The 19,825-nt window shown below is 39.3% G+C and overlaps 1 protein-coding gene across 2 annotated transcripts in view; it reads right to left on the reverse strand.

The window, feature by feature from the left end:
* Nucleotides 1-19,825, reverse strand: part of lrrk1 (leucine-rich repeat kinase 1) — a 126,559-nt gene that overhangs the window by 68,157 nt on the left and 38,577 nt on the right. For both annotated transcript variants that reach the window (XM_039772700.1, XM_039772701.1), the window contains exons 4-9: nt 18,651-18,822; nt 17,770-17,949; nt 10,478-10,626; nt 7,645-7,871; nt 2,106-2,233; nt 789-952 (exon numbers count right to left, since the gene is read on the reverse strand). In XM_039772700.1, the coding sequence (XP_039628634.1) occupies nt 789-952; nt 2,106-2,233; nt 7,645-7,871; nt 10,478-10,626; nt 17,770-17,949; nt 18,651-18,822 (1,020 nt within the window). The remainder of the gene's footprint in view (nt 1-788; nt 953-2,105; nt 2,234-7,644; nt 7,872-10,477; nt 10,627-17,769; nt 17,950-18,650; nt 18,823-19,825) is intronic.

Raw genomic sequence — 19,825 nt, forward strand, 5'->3', positions numbered from 1 at the left:
TTCTGTTCGCAAAAAATTAAAATGAACATTCTAACCATTTAGAATTATGTGACGGCAGAGCTTCGTCACATCAGAGCGTCCATCTTTTCATCCAAACGTGGCTTTGCTGCTTTGATAAATATCTGTGGTCTGGAGGAGAACACTTTAAAAAAAACACAAAATCTATGAACTATTCAATTTACCCGTATAACAATTTCTATGAGCAGCACAGTATATGCAGTCAAACCAAAAAGCTTTTTTTAATTTAACTTATAACTTTACTGCTTTAACACCACCGGCTGGTTTGGATTTGACTTTGGAGTAGCTTAAATAAAACATCAATGTAAATATGATAAGGTCAAGGACAGCAACCATACTTCTCACAACATTTCTCATAAAGTTACTATGTTGTACAAGTAATGGCCACAAAGATGCATTCAGTCACATCATCTATCCTCTTGATAATCTGCCGAGTCCAATACATTCTCATGGAAAGCCAGAGCTTAACCCGGAAGCAATGGACATAAAGCAGGAAAGACCCCTGCAATGCATTTTCATACACTCACTCACTCACTCACTCACTCACTTACCCACGTTGGGCAATTTACTGGTGACATTTTACCTTGAAAGAACATCTTTGAAGGATTTTGGACTATCCAGAGATAAACAGACACTTTGCACAGAAGAAGAATCAAACCTAGGCGTCTGGGACTGTAAAACCGCAACACTAACCAGTGTACCACCGAATCACCAACAAGCAAACTCGAGTCAACTAATTAGGAATACAACAGTCCAATAGGATTACTCACCAGGGGGCATGCCCACGGAACAGGAAACGCTTTCAGTTTGTTCCGGCTGACATTTAGGTAACTGAGAGACTTGAAGCAGTGCGTGAACACAGAAGGGAGTTCTGTAAGAAGATTATCCGAGACATCAAGTTCTTCTAATTTACGCAGTCCTATCCAGTTGACACCTTCATGAAATAAATATAAAAATACTATAAGACAATGCCATAAAAAAATGACTCTACTATTCTTAACAGTAACCCTAAACATTATTGTGCATTTAAAAATTCAACACAAACTTAAAGTGCGATTAGTGGGCCATGGAGACTCACCGATATTGATTTGTGAGAAAGGTCAAGTTGTAAATCTGATCACATCAATAATTAGGACCAACATAAATTAAAATTAAAGTACCATCAGTCTATCGACAGAAAATGAGGAGGCTCCATCACACTTGATCTTAATACTCTTTTCTTGTCTTCCCGAACGCCCATCATGTGCCCCAACTTCACTTGATGTAAATCTATAGCCCAAAGTCAGTCTTCTTAAAGGAAGAATTATGAATATTCAAAATGAGTAAGTCTAGAGTACTAAATATTATTTGAATATGATTTTTTGTTTTTAGGTCATGGTGGCATTGCTGGTGAGCCATGGCCATCAGCAAACAAAATGCCCCTTCCTCACTGCTCGGATAATTGATTTTGATTTACATCCTTTATTAATCCCCAAGGGGAAATGGTCTTTTCACACAACCTTTTGTGGTTTTGGGGTCAAAGAGCAGGGTCAGCCAGGGTACTGCACCCCAATTTACAGGTTAAAGGCCTTGCTTAAGGGCCCAACAGAGGAAGATCCCTTCTAGCAATGAAGACTGTGCTTGATTTACAGTGGCAGCATTGTAGGGGGATCTTAAATGACCGCCCTAACCCCTGAGAGGGATCACTGCACTCCCCCCACTTTGACGATCAAGCTAAATTCATAGAGGGGGGTGGTCAACCCCCCAACAAACCCAAATCTCAGGTGGGTCGTGAAAGCACAGGCAAGTGAAACTACAAAAGGTTGGGAAATGGCTCAGTTAATACAAAACAAAATGCTTGAAAATCATCCAGAGGTAAACCTATTAAGCCTGATAGAATAAATTACAATACTGATTTGTTAAACAATGTACATGAAAACTAAGAGGAGAAAACAAAACACATGAAAACTGAAAAGTAAATAAGTCAACTTTTGGACTCTAGTTTGACAAACAGCTGTAAGAAATCCTTTCCCCTAATAGACGCATCAAATCAGAAGATTTAGGAATAAAATAGGAAAGGTAAGGAAAAACATAAAATATATTTTTACCATTTTCAACTTCAAACAGGTTTACCAGCTGGTTCTTTGATGCTGTAAGTTTTTGGAGACTTGTAAGATGCAAAAATCCCGGTGGTAAGCTGGACAGTTGATTTCTTGATAAATCAATCTGAAGTAGGCTGCAGATTAGAAAATGGAAAAAAAAAAATGAAAAGTTCTATATATTGCTATTGTTCAAATTCCAAAAGTGGCTTTTCTAGAATTAACATGACTGGTTGGTGCCCGCTGCAGGAGTAAACACATGTTTCGAGTGAACGTTGAAGTTTTTTTTTATTCTTTTAATTTGGTTACAACTGAGGAAATAATTTTAAACATCATCCAGACATGGGCAGAATTTTATTTACAAATGCAGTTATAATATTTGTCTCCTAAGACAACACACAACGTTGTAAATTTAACATTACATCTGCTGTATTTTTGTTACATTTTGACCTTAAAGATAAAAGATCCAGGAAATAAACATGCATTCTTGGCCAAATGTCAAAAACAAACATGCAACTTAATTTTAGGAGTACAGTAATCCCTCGCTATATCGCGCTTCGACTTTCGCGGTTTCACTCTATCGCGGATTTTAAATGTAAGCACATCTAAATATATATCACGGATTTTTCGCTGGTTCGCGGATTTCTGCAGACAATGTGTCTTTTAATTTATGCTACATGCTTCCTCAGTTTGTTTGCCCTGTTGATTTCATACAAGGGACGCTATTGGCGGATGGCTTAGAAGCTACCCAATCAGGGCACGTATTACGTATTAAATAAAACTCCTCAATGCTATAAGATATGCATCCCGCGCGGAGCTTGATTGTTTGCTTGTCTCTGCCTCTCTCTCACCCTCTCTGACATTCTCTGCCTGACGGAGGGCTGTTTGCTTAAAAGATACTGACGCTCCTCTAAAAAAATGCCGCTTTATTGCGGTGCTCGGCATATTTAAAAGCACAAAAGCACACGTATTGATTTTTTGATTGTTTGCTTTAATCTCGCTCTCTCTCTCTCTCTGATGTTCTCTGCGCCTGACGGAGGAGATGTGAGCAGAGGGGCTGTTTGCACAGAAGCTGTTTGCTTAGAAGATACGGACGCTCCTCTAAAAAATGCCGCGGCAAACTTAAAAGCACACGTAATGATTTTTTGATTGTTTGCTTTTCTTTGCGCTCTCTCTCTCTCACTCTGAAATTCTCTGCTCCTGAAGAGAAGAAGCTCTATTTGCATTCTTTTAATTGTGAGAAAGAACTGTCATCTCTGTCTTGTCATGGAGGACAGTTTAAACTTTTGACTAAAGGGTGTTATTTCATGTCTAGAGGGCTCTAATAATGTTAACAGTGTGGGAGAGTTTATAAGGGCTTAAAATATATAAAAATAACTACACAAACATATGGTTTCTACTTCGCGGATTTTCATCTATCGCGGGGGGTTCTGGAACGCAACCCCCGCGATCGAGGAGGGATTACTGTACAACTCAACATCTTTCTAGAAATGCACTTGATGTGAGTCAGATTAATTCCTTTGTGTGATGTTTTTCAGTTTACTTTATGTTGTGATTGCAGCCACACGTGTGCAGGGCTCGTCGATTGGTAATTCCACTCCGAGTCAAGGGTTGGCGCTGTCACTTAATGCCTCTTCTCCTCTACCCTCTGCAGAAAGAAGGATTGACAGACAGAACATCAGTGATGTCACTTCCCACTTCTTGCCTCTGGAACCCGTCTCTTCCACCTCTTAACCTTGTAAAACCAGCTTCTCCGCCATCTTGACTTCACTCCATTCGTGACTTGCCATTCAGGTTTTACTTGTTTTCAAATCTTTTAATTATATGGGGATCACCTTTGGGGGGCCCCGAACCTTTAAAATCCCTTCATTCTACTCTATATACAGTATTTGTTTTCTACGCCCCCATCAAATATTCTACAGCCACATCAGGGGGATAAAAAGGGTTGAAATGCATTCCTCTCCTCATTTACCTTTATTGACAACATGGACTTACCTCAGCTAAATTTTAAAGCAAAACGATGTGTGCAGCACTAGAGTCGTGGTAATTGGGTAACTGACACCAACTGCCAGAAAAACTAAATGAAACATTTTCATGATGAAAAATGATTTTATTTGTTAGGCTTGTGTTAACTCTGAGGCTTCCTGCCTTTATCACTCCAGGAATGTCAGGAGCACAATTTAATACTCGTTTGGCCAGCCTCTAGCATAACACATAAACCTGTTCATGGGGCAAGCAGCTTACATGCAAGCTGAAGCCGTTATTACTCAAAGTGTGGCTCAGTGTCGCGCTGGAGATGCTGCCGACAGAGAACTTTAGTTGACTAGAGCTGGGGCGTTTATATTTGGGTGAATGGCCTTTTCTCATAACTGTACTAACTCCTTCAAAAGAGCATTAAATGGAGTTCTGAAGGCACCCAAAGCTCTACTGTCAGTCACACTACTTGGCCATTTATGCCATTTATCTGTGAATCTCCATGCAAAGAAAAACCTTCTAATATTTGTGTAGAATCTATCCTTAACCAGTTTTCATTGTGTTCATATACAACAGATTTTAAAGTAACAACATACTGACTATCATTTCACCCCTTTCTATATGTAAGCATACCTTGACTTGTAATCCACATAACTTAATATTATACTAATCTTCCTAACTGCTTCTGTACAGTACATTGATGTGGATGGTGACCAGTCCACTATAGCTCAGACGTCCCGTTCCCCCCTTGAGGACTTGCCATTAATTGTCATCTGGATGGATTGTTTCATCCTTGCAAGTGGCGACCCATTGCAAGGATTTCTAGAAACAGTTTTCTCATTCAGTGAAATTGTAATTTGTGATCCAATTACTGTATAGGCAGCCCACAGTATTAAGAAACACAGGCATATTCAAATCCAGCATTTTTACTTCAACTGTCATTCTTGAAATTTACTGTAAATACATGCATTACATATGCCATGAGAATGCCCAGGTCTACTACCACCTGTAATGATTCAGCTTATACTAGACTGTCTGCCATTTCAGTTTAGCTTCACTAAGACTTGAGCTGCTTGTTATCTGTATTTTTACCAAGATCTTATCTTACAATATAATAGAATACTAAGGTCTGTGGGAAGCACGGTGGCATGGTGGGTAGCGCTGCTGCCTCGCAGTTAGGAGACCCGGGTTCGCTTCCGTGGAGTCTGCATATTCTCCCCGTGTCAGCGTGGGTTTCCTCCGGGTGCTCCGGTTTTCTCCCATAGTCCAAAAACATGCAGGTTAGGTGCACTGGCGATTCTAAATTGTCCCTAGTGTGTGCTTGGTGTGTGGGTGCGCCCTGGGGTGAGCTGGTGCCCTCCCTGTTGTTTGTTTCCTGCCTTGCGCCTGGTGTTGGTTGGGATTTGCTCCAGCAGACCACATCACCGTGTGACCCTGTAGTTAGGATGTAGCGGGTTGGATAATGGATGGACGGACTAAGGTCTGTATGATTAGTCCCTCCAAGCAATCCGACTGGTCAGTTTAACTTTGATGACGTGACTAAAGAGGAAGTGCAAGTATGAGACGCATGTGGAGGAGTAAAGTCGTATGAGGCATGCTGAGCGAGAGTCGTCTTCTAAAGACAGCAAGTTTAAAACCAGACAGGAATGTCATCAATGGAGGGGGTTCTAGTTATGAGACATTCACAAACTAACACAGACGAAAGACACTGAAGATATACATAGGGCAAGAGATAGAATAATTTAACAATATTTCCTATTACCGGTTTGTGACAGATACTGTGGCCAGTTTTACATATTTTATATACTGTACATGGCAAAGGTGAGGGAAACCACTTATACCACTTTTTTTTTTTTAAGCAGATCAAAAGTGTAAAAACTTCAAACATTTTCAGTGATTGTACTGCTTTTTTCCGCCAAAAAAACTAAACTTTGGAATGGCACACATCCACTCCCTAGCCAAGGTGTGCCCCCTCTGAGCCACAGTACATATCTACAAATATCACTGTCTTAAAATGTAAGGTGACAAATGTCGCCACCTGCTGACGAGTTACGGTGTATGATCTCGCAAGTAATAATACCAAGTTGTTCAGCAAAATCCATCATGGCAAATGTATACAAAAGTAATTCAAAAATTCTTCAGTGATTTGAGTTGTTAAGCTGTCAGTGACAGGAGTTTTGTTCATATAGTATTATTACAATAATAAATGAATTATCTTATGGGGCTATGCATCAAAATTTCTCTTTATAGGTTTTACTTTTTTGGTCAAATGAAGAACACATTAAAACTGCCCAATTCAAACTCTGCATATTTACATATCTGATCCCAATTTTCTCCACAGCCACCTTAGATGAATGAAGTAAATTAAAGTGCACACCCGGCGAGTTACACTTCATGTTACAAGAACTGATCAAATCCATTATCCATCAGACAGAAATTCACAGAACCAGAGCGTTTGTAGCGCTCAGAAGGTCAGAAGTTTAGATGCAGGTGGGCATTTCATTCCACCAGCATGGAGCTACACGAGACAAATGTCTGGGGCTTGAGATTTGATGCCATGCAGAGGTGGCTTTACCAGCTGCTGCTCACTAGCAGACCTGAGTGGGCGAGAAGCTGGATAGGACCTCACAAGTGTCTCCATGCACAGAGGTGTTGATCACAGAACCACTCAAGGATCTGAACTTAATATAACTGTATGTGCTGCTACAGGGTGCCAGTGTCGCGATCTGAAAAGAGTAGCGACATGTGCCCGCCTCAGCTGACTGAACATCAGATGTGCTGCTGCACTGTAAATCATTTGCAGCGGTTGGGCATCACAATTACATATAAACAAGCACACAGTTTAAAACTGATGTAAAACATTGACATGATAATAAAGAACTTTTTCCCCCCTACAAACTTGTAATGTGTACATATGAACTTTTTTTTTTTTTGGAGTGTGAGTTGCATATCATTTTAGGATGGTTTACCGTATATACTTGCGTATAAACCCCCCAAAAAAATCAACCATAAAATCAGATCCCGACTTATACGCCCATTCAAATACGACATTTACATTTTTTTTTTTTTTTTTTACATCTTCTTGCCTCCTCCATTCTCACACCAGTTTCTCAGACACATCAAATTTTGTTGCAGCAGCACGGTTACTGATTTCTTTCGGCACATTAATGACTTTTAATTTAAAACCAGCTTCATATTTTCTTCTGATCAAACGCTCCATCATAGATAAGGGATGCTCTTATGATTAAGGTGTATGAGGGTGCGAGATACAAAAAACACAAATCAGTGCAAACGTCGCTTCGGAATAGTTGGGGTATTACCGTGTGGTCACATAGGCACAATACATAGAAACAGAAAAAGGCCGTGTTCTCCGTGGTTACTCTCTCAGGTGGGCATTAGCATACCATAATCTCTTGGACCAATAGCGGGAGTTTTCTGCATTTGACTTATACGACCGAAATTATAAAAAAAACGGAAACTATACGGTAAAAATCAAGCCCTGACTTATCCGTGGGAAATCCTGATCCGCGAGTACATACAGTAACTATACTGAACTCTTGCTGGGGAGACGCACCTTGTGCAAATGATCTGATCAGAAGATTGGATGGCGGGGAGTTCTTTCAAGTGGTTGTCAGAGAGATTAAGAGTCTGAAGTTGAATAAGACCCCAAGGGATGATGGATGGTAGAGTTTGAAGACAGTTTGCAGACAGGTCCAGCACAGAAATCCTTGATGAAATGTCAAGAAACCAATTCAACTCCAGCCATGGCAGCTTCAGATGAGACCACTGCACTGTGAGGGTCTGGAAAAGAGACGTTTTTATTAAATATTCAGAATCTATAAGGATCATGACATTTATGTAAAATGGAGCTTAATATCAGACAAAGAAAAGCAAAGAGAAGCAAAATTGTTTTTTAAATATGCAATTAATTGTATTCAAAGTGTGGCTTTGTGTTATTATTTTTGCCTTTATCCAAGATAACAAGATAACAATACGGCACTATCAGTCGTTTACAAAACTTTTTTTTTTAAATATAAAAATGGCCAGTGGGTTAAGTGACTGACTTAACTCAGTGTCTCACTACACAACTTTCCCAGCAATTTTTAGTCGTAGCCTTCATGTACATAATCATAGGGAGTCCGCGGCAGTCACTTAATCCGACATTCCCATCGATTCGCTCCAACGAGCCTATGATTTGCTTGGAGAAAAATCAAACCAGCTTGATTTTGTCTTTAGTTGTAGTGGCAGGCTTGTGTGCATGACAGCTGGTTACCAATGAATGCTTATCTGGAAGTTCAATGCAGGGATGAGGAGTATGGAACACCAGAGGACCCAGACCTCGCAAACAGGAAAGATCCTTGTCTGTCTGATGTCTCGCGTTTTAGGTACTAAGTCAAAGGTGAAAAAAAAAAAAAGCAGAAAATGCATCATGGAAAAAATGAACCCATCATACAGTTGCTCTGTCAGGCAGCACACTATCGGCTGTCCCAAAAAGAGGCGTGTGGGAAGGTCGGCACGTCAACAGTAAACGTGACATGCCAGGGATTTCCACCCATTTTAAAATTGATACGTTCCAGCGACAAGATCAGCCACTGTGGTCAGCAGAAGCGGACATATGCCACGACTAGAAGTTACATAATGTGACATCGGCTTTAGAATCAATGGAGTTTGAACTGATCAGCTTCCAATTTAATGTTTAAAGCCTTAGCAACTACACTACACCACACCACACTGCCTGGCTTTCAGTTCAAGTGAACAGTTGTCATAAGATCCAGTAACTAAGAAGATTTTAACAGTTTAGCGAGTGCTACATGCCGTAAATGTGATACTTGTTTCTGTATTTTCTTTAAAACAGATGAACAGCCAAGTGCATCCTTTTACTAAACAGCATGTCCTGAAGGCAGTAAACTTGTAGATCTTAAGTAGAAGAAGCATTTTCAGCCGTCACAGGTGTCAATAAAGTTGTTACAGCAGACTTCCTTCAGTTAAGCTGGAATGACATGCTGTACTTGTGGACAACTAAAACAAATTATGGAACTTTAACGGCATTCCAGGGTAACAAGGAAGCACTCGGAAACGTGCTGGGAATGTGGAACAAAACTATAGAGTTATGAAGTCGAACCAGAGAACAGCTTTCAAAAACTCTCTGGTTGAGATATTCAGACAACATGGCCATCGGTTAACCAAAAAAGCCCACTGGACTGAATGGTCTCCCTTAGTTTATAAAATGGATCTTCTTGAAAGCTGATCCCCAAAGCTGCTTTCAGCGCTCAACTAGCTCTAAACGAAATATTTTAGGCTGCCTCAAAGCTACCTTCCTGTAGTTGAAAACTGGTTGAAATCTGGCAAATTGTTCTCCATTTTGAAGTAGGCCTGCACAGATGGAGAATGTAACAAGGAGTTACAAAATGCATAAGCACTCAAAGTGTAATCATGGCATTGTCAATTTTGTGGAAGTGAAAAACCTTGAGCCTTTAAATAAAGCAAAAGTTGGAAAGAACCACTTACATTTCCTCATTTACAGTACAATGAATAAACAAAAACGCTCTGTTCCTTAAGACACCAGACAAGTGGGAAGAAACATTTTACCAGACTTCATACATTTAAACTAAAGCTTTTTCATCATTTGCATTTGTAAGCCATAACAGGACATTTAGCCTCCGCTGGAAATCAAAAAGACGAAAATGCAAACCGTTCCAGTTTGTGTGACCACGCATGCTGTAGGCTGTCAGTCCGATAGAGCCATGTCAGATGTGCGTCCGAGGCTCTTTCTTTTCTTAAATAATCATATTTATTGATCGATTATTAACACATCCTCTCCCAGTTTTCAAATCTCCAAATGATTTTCCCCTCTCTCTTTAGTGTAGTAAATGAAAAGTTTGTTTTTTGATCACCGATTTTAAAATCAATACTGGGACCCTTCTGGTCAAAAACCTGACAGATTTCTAGAATTTACGATGGTAATAAACTGTGCCAGGTTTCATTCAGAGCAACTGGTCAAATGGATCATTTAGGAAGTTTAACAAGCATTTTGGACCCACTCACAATATATTTCCCTAGATATACGCCTTTGCTATCTTTATTTATTTTTGCCAGAATAAAAACTTACTGGAGTAGTTTAACGCTCCTTGCATTTCAAATCGCTAATCACTAAGATTCATTTAAATCAAGTCATTTGTTTTTGTGGTATCGTGTTTACTTGTTCATATCCACACACACACACACACACACACACACACACAGAGGCAGAGGTCAAGACTTGAGACTTGAAAGTTAAAATAAAAATAAAAAATCTGTAGGTTTTATTTTAAATGCTGTAAAATAAACAAACATAATCAGATAAACACAATCCTGCAACCATAATCTAATGCACTTGTCCGATTTCCACCAAGTACACGACTACTCACATTACTGCAGTCAGTGTCAGGGTCTGGGCAGCTCGGTTCCACAAACTTTGTTTTAAGGAGCTTTTCTGTAAATTCAGGATGGTCCATCAGGGTGTAAGAGGAGATCGCTGCTCCATTGTGCAACAGAAACTCAGAAATTTCTTCATTCCCTAGGTGGAAAAAAGCATGCAGTTTTAAGAACAAGTACTGTGCAAACTGAAACCAAACCTGGGAGCTCACAACTGCTGGATCTTGGCAACTGAGGAAGAATAGCCGACTTTTTTTTAACCCAAGTAACAGAAATGAGGAACAACTTGAAATAAAACAGCTTTTGCGATTTCTGCATGTATGTATTATTTTATAGCCACAGCTCAATACCAATACACTCCAGAAAATCTGAAGCAAACTGTAACTCAATCTATTTGTATACTGTATAGTGTGCTTGCACTTACATGACTTGCACCAATAATAAATAAAATAAATAAAAAAGCACCACAACAAACAGTAAAACATAAGCTAGCTTTTTTTTTTTTTTTTACATATGGTGCCTGCAAAAAGTATCCCCCCCTTCAAGGGAATCACATTATACAGTTCAACAACATTGAATCACAGAGGATTTATTTATTTTTCGGTTTTGACATTTATCATCGGAAAGACTCGTTGATGTCAAAGTGAGAACAGATTTCTGCAAAGTGGTCTGAATTAATTATAAATTCGAAACACACAATAATGGATTTCCTAAGCATTTGCCCTTTTTTAACAAGACACCCCTAAATCATCACGGGGGCAGTCAATTGGCTTTAGAAGTCGCAGAACTCGTTCAACGGGGGTCAGCTGTCTGGAGTTCCAGTTGATTGTTGCATAAATGTACCTCATCGGGGAGCGTGAACTTGTGTTGAGTCAGTATGTTGGCCTAACCTACACCATCCATCCCTCCATCATCCAACCCGCTATGTCCAAACTACAGGGTCGCGGGGGTCTGCTGGAGCCAATCCCTGCCAACACAGGGCGCAAGGCAGGAAATAAACCCCGGGCAGGGCACAAACACACACACACACACCAAGCACAATTTAGGATCGCCAATGCACCTAACCTACCTAACACGTAGACACGGGGAGAACATGCAAACTCCACACAGGGAGGACCCGGGAAATGAACCCAGGTCTCCTTACTGCGAGGCAGCAGCATTACCCACTGCACCCCCCTCCTAATCTACACAATGAACACAAAAGAGCACACCAAGAAACTCACAAATATGAAAAGTACAAGTCATAGGAGGGAGAGCAGAAGATGTCCAAGTGACAGAATATCCAGTTAAGTCAACCATCAAGAAATGGAAATAGAATGGCAGAGCTGGAAATCTGCTTAGAGCAGGCCGTCCACAAAAACTGAGCGATTGTAAAAGACGATGACGAGTGATGGAGGCTATAAAGAGATCTCCAAGAGCCCTGATGGAGGCAAGAGCTACAGTGGTTCAGACTGGAGAGACTGCACGGACAACAAGTGTGCCTGGGAGATTTACCAGTCAGAGCCTTATGGGAGAGTGGCAAAGAGAAAGAACACATGTGACAACTTGGCATCTACAGTTTACCAGAAGACTGTTGCCCCTGCTCTCAGTCATTATAGTTGCATTCCAAGAACCCATTAGTAACAGTACTGCTAAAGTCAAGGCTTGTAATAGGAGTAGCACCAAGGTGTTCATAATGCCATAAATACTCAAAAACAAGGCCAGTTACAGCCTTACTAACAAAAAACACAAAAAGATGGATGAAAGGAGGTTCACAACTGAAACCCTGATGCCCCTTGGGGTCTACACCAACTAAATGTCTTTGCCCAGACAGCTCTTCCAGACAGTATGACTGACCTGCTTTTCCACTTCCCTATACCAGCTGAAAACCCGCTCTTCCAAATCTGACCTCCTTCTTCAAACCTCTGCTCTCCTTTCCTCCTTCCCAAAGAGACTTCATCCATCACATCTGTGACCTTCAGGGTGTAGGACATTTTGAAGGGTGGACAAAAACCCTGTCCAGTGTTCACTTCAAAACCCAGCCTTCAGAAATCACTTCTGGGGTCAGGAGAGATTCAATAAAGTTTCAAAACTCTCGGTTGAGAAAGCTTTCAGATATTCTCGGGGAATTCCTTATCCCTTAAGGAGCCTGGCCTCTAAGACAACTTCTGACCTGCCTGTCCTCTTAACTGGGTAGCAAAGGATCTCCCAAACCGCCCGCAAATTAGGGGCCATGTGCAGACACCTGCCAGCCTGAAGGGACTGCTTCGATCTCATGCCAGAACTCAAAGTTTTTTTTTTTGCTCTTTATTGGACACGACTGCATTTAACAGGATCTTTAAATTACTATGAGAAAACAAATGCTGGGATTCAGAGAACTGGACAAAAACCAAAACAAACAGAACTGAGCCAATAAGCGTCACTGATCAAACGTCAGACTTTCCCTGAATTTACAGATGTAAAAATAAAAGTGGGCAGCTAGGCCCATAATTAGAAACGGCCTTCTCAATTTCTCCAAGTCAGAATACTCTCAAAACATCCACCCTTTAGTTTTCAAAAATCACTCTGTCCACTTCAGGAAACAACACTAGAAGAGATGCCAGCCCACTGCAGGGTGCCTATTTAAAGGAATACCACACTCAATAACGTTACATGTTAGGATCTGTTAATTACCGCATGTTGTTTGCAATAATGGCAGAGAAATTTATTTTATGGACAAAGGAGAAAAAAAGTTCTTGCCACAATAGGCTTCTTTGGTGACCAACACGGAATAGAGAGATAGAGAGATAGATTCAATCATGGAGAATCCACTGAACAGGATCATCTCCAGACAGAGGAACAGCTTCAGCGGCAGACTCCTGTCACCGTCCTGCTCCACTGACAGACTGAGGAGACCGTTCCTCCCCGACACTATGCGACTCTTCAATTCCACCCGATGGGGTAAAAGTTAACATTATACAAAGTTATTGTCTGTTATACCTGCATTTTTATCACTCTTTAATTTAATTTTTTTTTTTTTTTGTATCAGTATGCTGCTGCTGGAGTATGGGAATTTTGTCCATAGTCCCATGAAATAAGCCATTTCTCAGACATCCAGTCACATATTCACAATGTCACAAACACGTGTATTTTGCTAAAATACTCTTAAACAAGCCACTTTCAAAATCCTTTCCGGAGCGGCTCTCAAATTAGATCAAGCTTTTGAATTGAAGACCCACCTCAACCCTCATTTGACACTGAAATCTTCTGATTAAGGGAGTAAAAACCGAAGTATCATGAAGAAAATCCATAAAGACAAGGGAAGAACAAGAAAATTTCATTCAGACCATGAGTGCGTTTACATGCACGCACAAAAACAAAATAAGGGGAGTAACCCGGTTAAGGCAAAAACCTCGATTCTTAAAAACCTCCGTTTATATGAGCAAGTCACCGTCTGGCGTTCTGTCTTGGCAAAACACTCTAATGTCAAGAAAAATGAGCCAAAAAAATTTAATCAATCATCAATAGGCACTGTGGACCCAAAAACAAGCATAGAGCCAGTATCTCCCCAGCTTTGTGGGGAACATTACTTTTAAAAGTAACTTAATTATATTACTAACTAGTCAAAAAACCCGTGCTTCGCTACAAGATAGCAACAGGAAAAATGTGTTCTAAAATATACAGAGTGACAGTATACATGCTGTAAAGGTCATAAGGCAACATTTAGCACATAAACAAAACAAAATAGGTTACTAATTATTTCTTGAAATGGTTTATTGAAATATAAGCTGTTTTAAGTATAGAAGACTTAAACAGTGATGATCAAAACTTGTTTTGGACTAAAGCACCAGTGATTCTATCACCACCCCTGGTATTATTTAGTAACCAGACTGCATAAGTTTTAAGTGCTAAATTTATTTTAATACTAGGCTGACCCACCTTTTAAGGCGACCGACTTTTAAGTTGACCACTTCTTAAGGCAATTCCATATGTAGATCAATTGGATATTTTATACAAACTCATTAATTTGGTTATATTGCATTTGAGCGGTATTACTTTAATACTCGTAGTTTCTGTTATTTTTGTGATGACATTTAAACTTTTTTTCTATATTGAGGTCGTCCTTTTGAACCCCCCTGATATTTACTACGCGGTGAGGCATTTGTACTCCATCAACATTAATTATTTATTGAAACATAATTTTGTCTATTTTTCCAGCGCATCACGAACAAAAGCAAGGGAACGATGGGAGCACCAGAACTCTGCTCACATCATGTCGCTTCGTACCGCAAGCTGCAAGTAGTAAGTCTGTGATAAGCGGAATACCGCTACGCTTTCCACTCACAGGACGAAAGGACAATCCCGACTGCTTTTATATAGTAAGAAAGAAGAAGAAGAGGATATCGCACAGTCTGGAGTAGAAAATCATCTTTTACCTGGAAAAAAGAAACCACAAATCCCATCATGCATTGCAAAATGGACGGGGCGTGTGTGAAACTCCGCACCTGCATAGCACTCACGGGACGGAAGGACAATCCCGACCGCTTTTATATAGAAGGATAATATTAATTCTATTAAAAATAGATTTTCAAGGGATTTTTAAGATCATAAACAATGACAAATCCTAAGCAACCTAACAATGTCAACCCGCATCTCAGTGGCCAGAGAGCAAGTTAGGCCAGCGAGGAGAACAGGCACGCACCATCACCGCTCACCTGCACCACGCAGTGAGGGACCATTACTTTGTCACTATAAATCCTTTCTTCCTCGGTCATAGTTTTACAGGTTTATTTAAAAGTGGTATAAACTTAATAGTAGAATTCGTGAAGAAAGTATGAAAAAGAGTAAAATAAAAAAAAATTAAAAAGTATGAAAATCAAAATCCTGAAAAAAAAAAAAAAAAAACACCTCTTTAATATACCTTGGAATAATCTAATTAAATTATTTCAAAAAGATAAAGTATGGCTTTGTGGAAACTTGAAAATATGAAATCAAAACTTGTACTCTAGAAAAATGAAAGTATTTTTAATTTACTAAAAAATTTATTTTAGAAAGAAATGGAGTGAATGGATCTGAAAAACTAAATAAAACGAAAGCACCTGTGGGCCAAAGGGGTAAGCTACATTCCAAATTTCAAGTCCCAAGTCCTCATGGTTCGGGAGATTTCGCATGAGTGAGTCAAATACATACATACATACATATATCTACATATATATATATATATATATATATATATATATATATATATATATATATATATATATATATATATATACATATATATATATATATATATATATATATATATATATCTATCTATCTACATATATATATATATATATATATATCTATATCTACATATATATATATATATATATATCTATATCTACATATATATATATATATATATATATATCTATATCTACATATATATATACATATATATATACATATATATATACATATATATATATATATATATATATATATATATATATCACACACACACATAGTAGATTACTTACCAAAAAAGTAACTAAATATGTTATACAGTTCCTTATTATAAAATGTAATGTGTGACAGAGTGTTACTTTTTCTTCTTTTGTATAAATCCTAAGCCCATATATGAACCTCCACAAAAATGAAAAGAAATACAGATGAACTTTTTTTTTTTTAATATACCGTAGCCCTTCATGTGCTGTATAGTAAATAACATCCATCCCTTTTTATATCCCCAACCTAAACCCTTGAATATTTGAGCTGTTGTCTCATCATTTGTGAATTTCCCCTTGGGATTAATAAAGTATCTATCTATCTATCTATCTATCAGATCACACTGTTTCAGCATATCTATAGCAAATAGCAAATGACACTTTATTAATACGTTTCTTTTACCAGATTGCATGATGCACACCCTTTTCTGCTTGGCTATGCAATTGAGTCCTGCAAAAGGAGCGGCAAACCATGCTTCTCGACTTACACCCAGTGCTGCTGGCATAATAGTAATGAAAGTATTTTTACATTAATGAAACGAGTAGCTTACTCATTACTTTAAAAAGTGATCGGACTACGTAACCCATATTACTTTTAACATGTTACTGCCAACGCAGCTTCTGAGATAGTGCTGCTGAACTTAGCATTATACATTCAGCTCATCAACATAAATTTAGCAACTACAGAAATACTGACAGATTATTTCAACAAGAAGAAGGAAGTATGTGATCGTCCAAGTATTTGCCTCAGGATATTTAGCTGTGTACACTTCCACCATTTTTCTAACCATGTGGATGCGTGTATGAAGCTAACACATGCACAGGCCACAAAGTGTAACCAAGTTAGGGGTTTACATGGCCACATAACGGTGTTACTCACAGAGAAACCTACATATGTTAACCTTGAGATCAACATCCTGGTTTCTCTAACTGGAATAAAGGTTGTGGAGGACTACCGGCTTCGTGCTCCGGCCCTCACCCCCAGGCCGCCAGGAGGAGCTCTCCCGACAGCAGGATCGTGCCCCGAGTTCCAGCAGGGCCTCATGGACTATGTAGTGTTTTTACACAGCCCAGCTGGATACCTTGGGGACCACCGGGAGTTGCTGTAGGGGGGCTCACGGGCTCTTGTGTGCCCTATAACCCGGGAGTACGTCACGGTCACGTGACGGGAAGGAACGACATGCTCCCGGGGTGAAGAAAATAAAAGGACTAGAAGCCAGTCCAGACGTTGAGCTGGGAGGTAGAGGAGCAAGTGTCTGGGCGAGGAGGAGAGTTTATTAGGAGTACTGTATTGGTTATTGTAGTAATTTATGAGTAGTGTGGAGGGTGCTTTGTGCACATTGTTGTTAAACGAAAATAAAAAGACTTGGACTTTTATCCGGTGTCTGGAGTCGTACCTGAGGGTTCAAGGGAGCGCTAGCGCCCCCGACTGCCACAAGGTATACATGTCATTTTTGAAATACAGTCTCTGTGTATAACAGGGTTATTAAAGCACATGTAAGCGCACTCAATGACTGGAATAAGAACCCAGTCTTTTGGATCAGGGAAACTGAGTCAACAGCTATGTCAACCCCTTATCCAAACAAGAAATGGACATTCCACCACTGTAATGGTCAAACTATGTAATATATACAGTATCACTCCACCATCCTTTTTCTAAATATGGTATATGGCTGTCTTGCAATTAACTGAGCAAGGCTCCTAAAGATCAAGAAATACACTAAAAAGAGACACTAAACTTAAAATATTTACACCAACTGATCAAATTTAAGATTACCTTAACAGTGACTGATGATAACTCACCATATTAGCCTGTCAGGCGTTGTATATCTTACCTGCTTGGGCTGCCACATAAAGTGGAAGTCCTGTAATGATTGCAAAGTCATTTTTCCGCACGGCACAGCTTTCAGGATCAGCATGATAGCTATGCACCAGCAGCTTGACAATTTCGAGTTGTCCTTGTTGACAAGCCACCGTCATCATCCAATTTACTAAGTCCCTGTTGAGACACGGTCCTGAAAATACATTAAATGCACAGCTCAGAGTTACTACCTCAAGCCAGAAGTCTACTAATAAAGTATTTTAACATATTCAATAACAGAGTCTGTAAAAATAATTTTTGAAAATTGCTGTATTTCCTCCCTTACTTATGATTTTTCATTTGAGTGTTTTGCTTACTCACTGCCCTTCTGTTAAATCACTCTTACTGTATCCACATAGAAGTGACCAGGAAATAGTCTGCTGTATACTGAGCACACCCCTCTTGAAATGTACCACCTGTGGTGTGCCCAGGCACGATCTATATGGAGCTGTCCATGTGGCTTTTCTTAGTGTACTTTAGGGATGCTTTAGGGCAGCAATCCACCTGAAGACATGCAGGCCAGGTTAACTGGTGACTCTAAACTAGCAGAGAGGCCAGAAGTATGTGTTTAAGCGAGTCAAGCAAAATGTCCTGGGTACCCACCTGAGACTGGCTCTGTTGTACACACAATTTAGCTGGGATGACCCTAATACTGCACCAAACTGATGAGCCAGATGTAGGTTAAGCAAGTTTGCTAATGGATGGATGGATGGATAGAAGGAAATATATTAATGTACTAAAAACCTCTCAACATTTAAATCTGCATGCTTCAATAAAGGATTTTTTCCCTTTTCTGATAGTGAAGCACACTTCAAGTAGGTCAACCAATAAATAAGGAACAGGATGGAGGCTTACCTGCTACAGAGTTAAGAAGCATTTTAATAATGTCCTTATGCCCATAATAAGCAGCTACTACAGCTGGGTTATCATCGGTCAGCTCTTGTGACAGCTCCACTTTAACTTCTGTTAGTAAGTACTGTACAGACACCACATCACCATTTGCTGCTGCAACTCCCAGAAGATGATGCTAGACAAAAGAACATACAAATATTTGTAGAATCAAAAATACCAAATTGTATTTCTTCAATTTAAAAATATTGCCTCAACAAGCCACCATTCAAACATCACACAATACTTAAACTGAACACTAGAGGGCAGGTGAGTCATTCACTAACGACAAGGTAAAGCTGCCGCCTTTTTAAACTACGCCACCCAAACAGGTTTATTTTTTTTAATGTTACTTACCACACAGACCTTGTAGTGGTGGTAGAGAAAAGTTTTTAATCTCATGTTTTTATGAAGAATGGATATAGGGAAGATTCAGATTAAGCGGGACCCAATGGTGACCAGTGCTGTACAACATTAGTGTGAAAATGTCCGTGAAAAAAAAAAATATATATATATATTTCTGTTGCAACTCACGTTGCATAATGCACATTTATATGTGCAAAAACAAACAGTGCATTATTTTCCAAAATATTACTAATACTCTATTTCTGGAAAACTCATTGCACAGGATAAATAGGAAAGGCACTATAAAAATAAAATGTATTATTATTATTATTAAAAATGCATGCCCACAATTCTGTGCATTTGAAGTGAAGATCCATCTGCCCACCTCATTCACTTGCCAAAAATCATGTCTTCAATTCAAAAATACAGAACTGTGGGAATGCGTCTTTAATAATACAAACCGGATTCCAAAAAAGTTGGGACACTAAACAAATTGTGAATAAAAACTGAATGCAATGATGTGGAGATGGCAAATGTCAATATTTTATTTGTAATAGAACGTAGATGACAGATCAAACGTTTAATCCGAGTAAATGTATCATTTTAAAGGAAAAATATGTTGATTCAAAATTTCACGGTGTCAACAAATCCCAAAAAGTTGGGACAAGTAGCAATAAGAGGCTGGAAAAAGTAAATTTGAGCATAACGAAGAGCTGGAAGACCAATTAACACTAATTAGGTCAATTGGCAACATGATTGGGTATAAAAAGAGCTTCTCAGAGTGGCAGTGTCTCTCA

Source organism: Polypterus senegalus, chromosome 12, assembly GCF_016835505.1.
Source record: "Polypterus senegalus isolate Bchr_013 chromosome 12, ASM1683550v1, whole genome shotgun sequence".
Lineage (NCBI taxonomy): Eukaryota > Metazoa > Chordata > Cladistia > Polypteriformes > Polypteridae > Polypterus > Polypterus senegalus.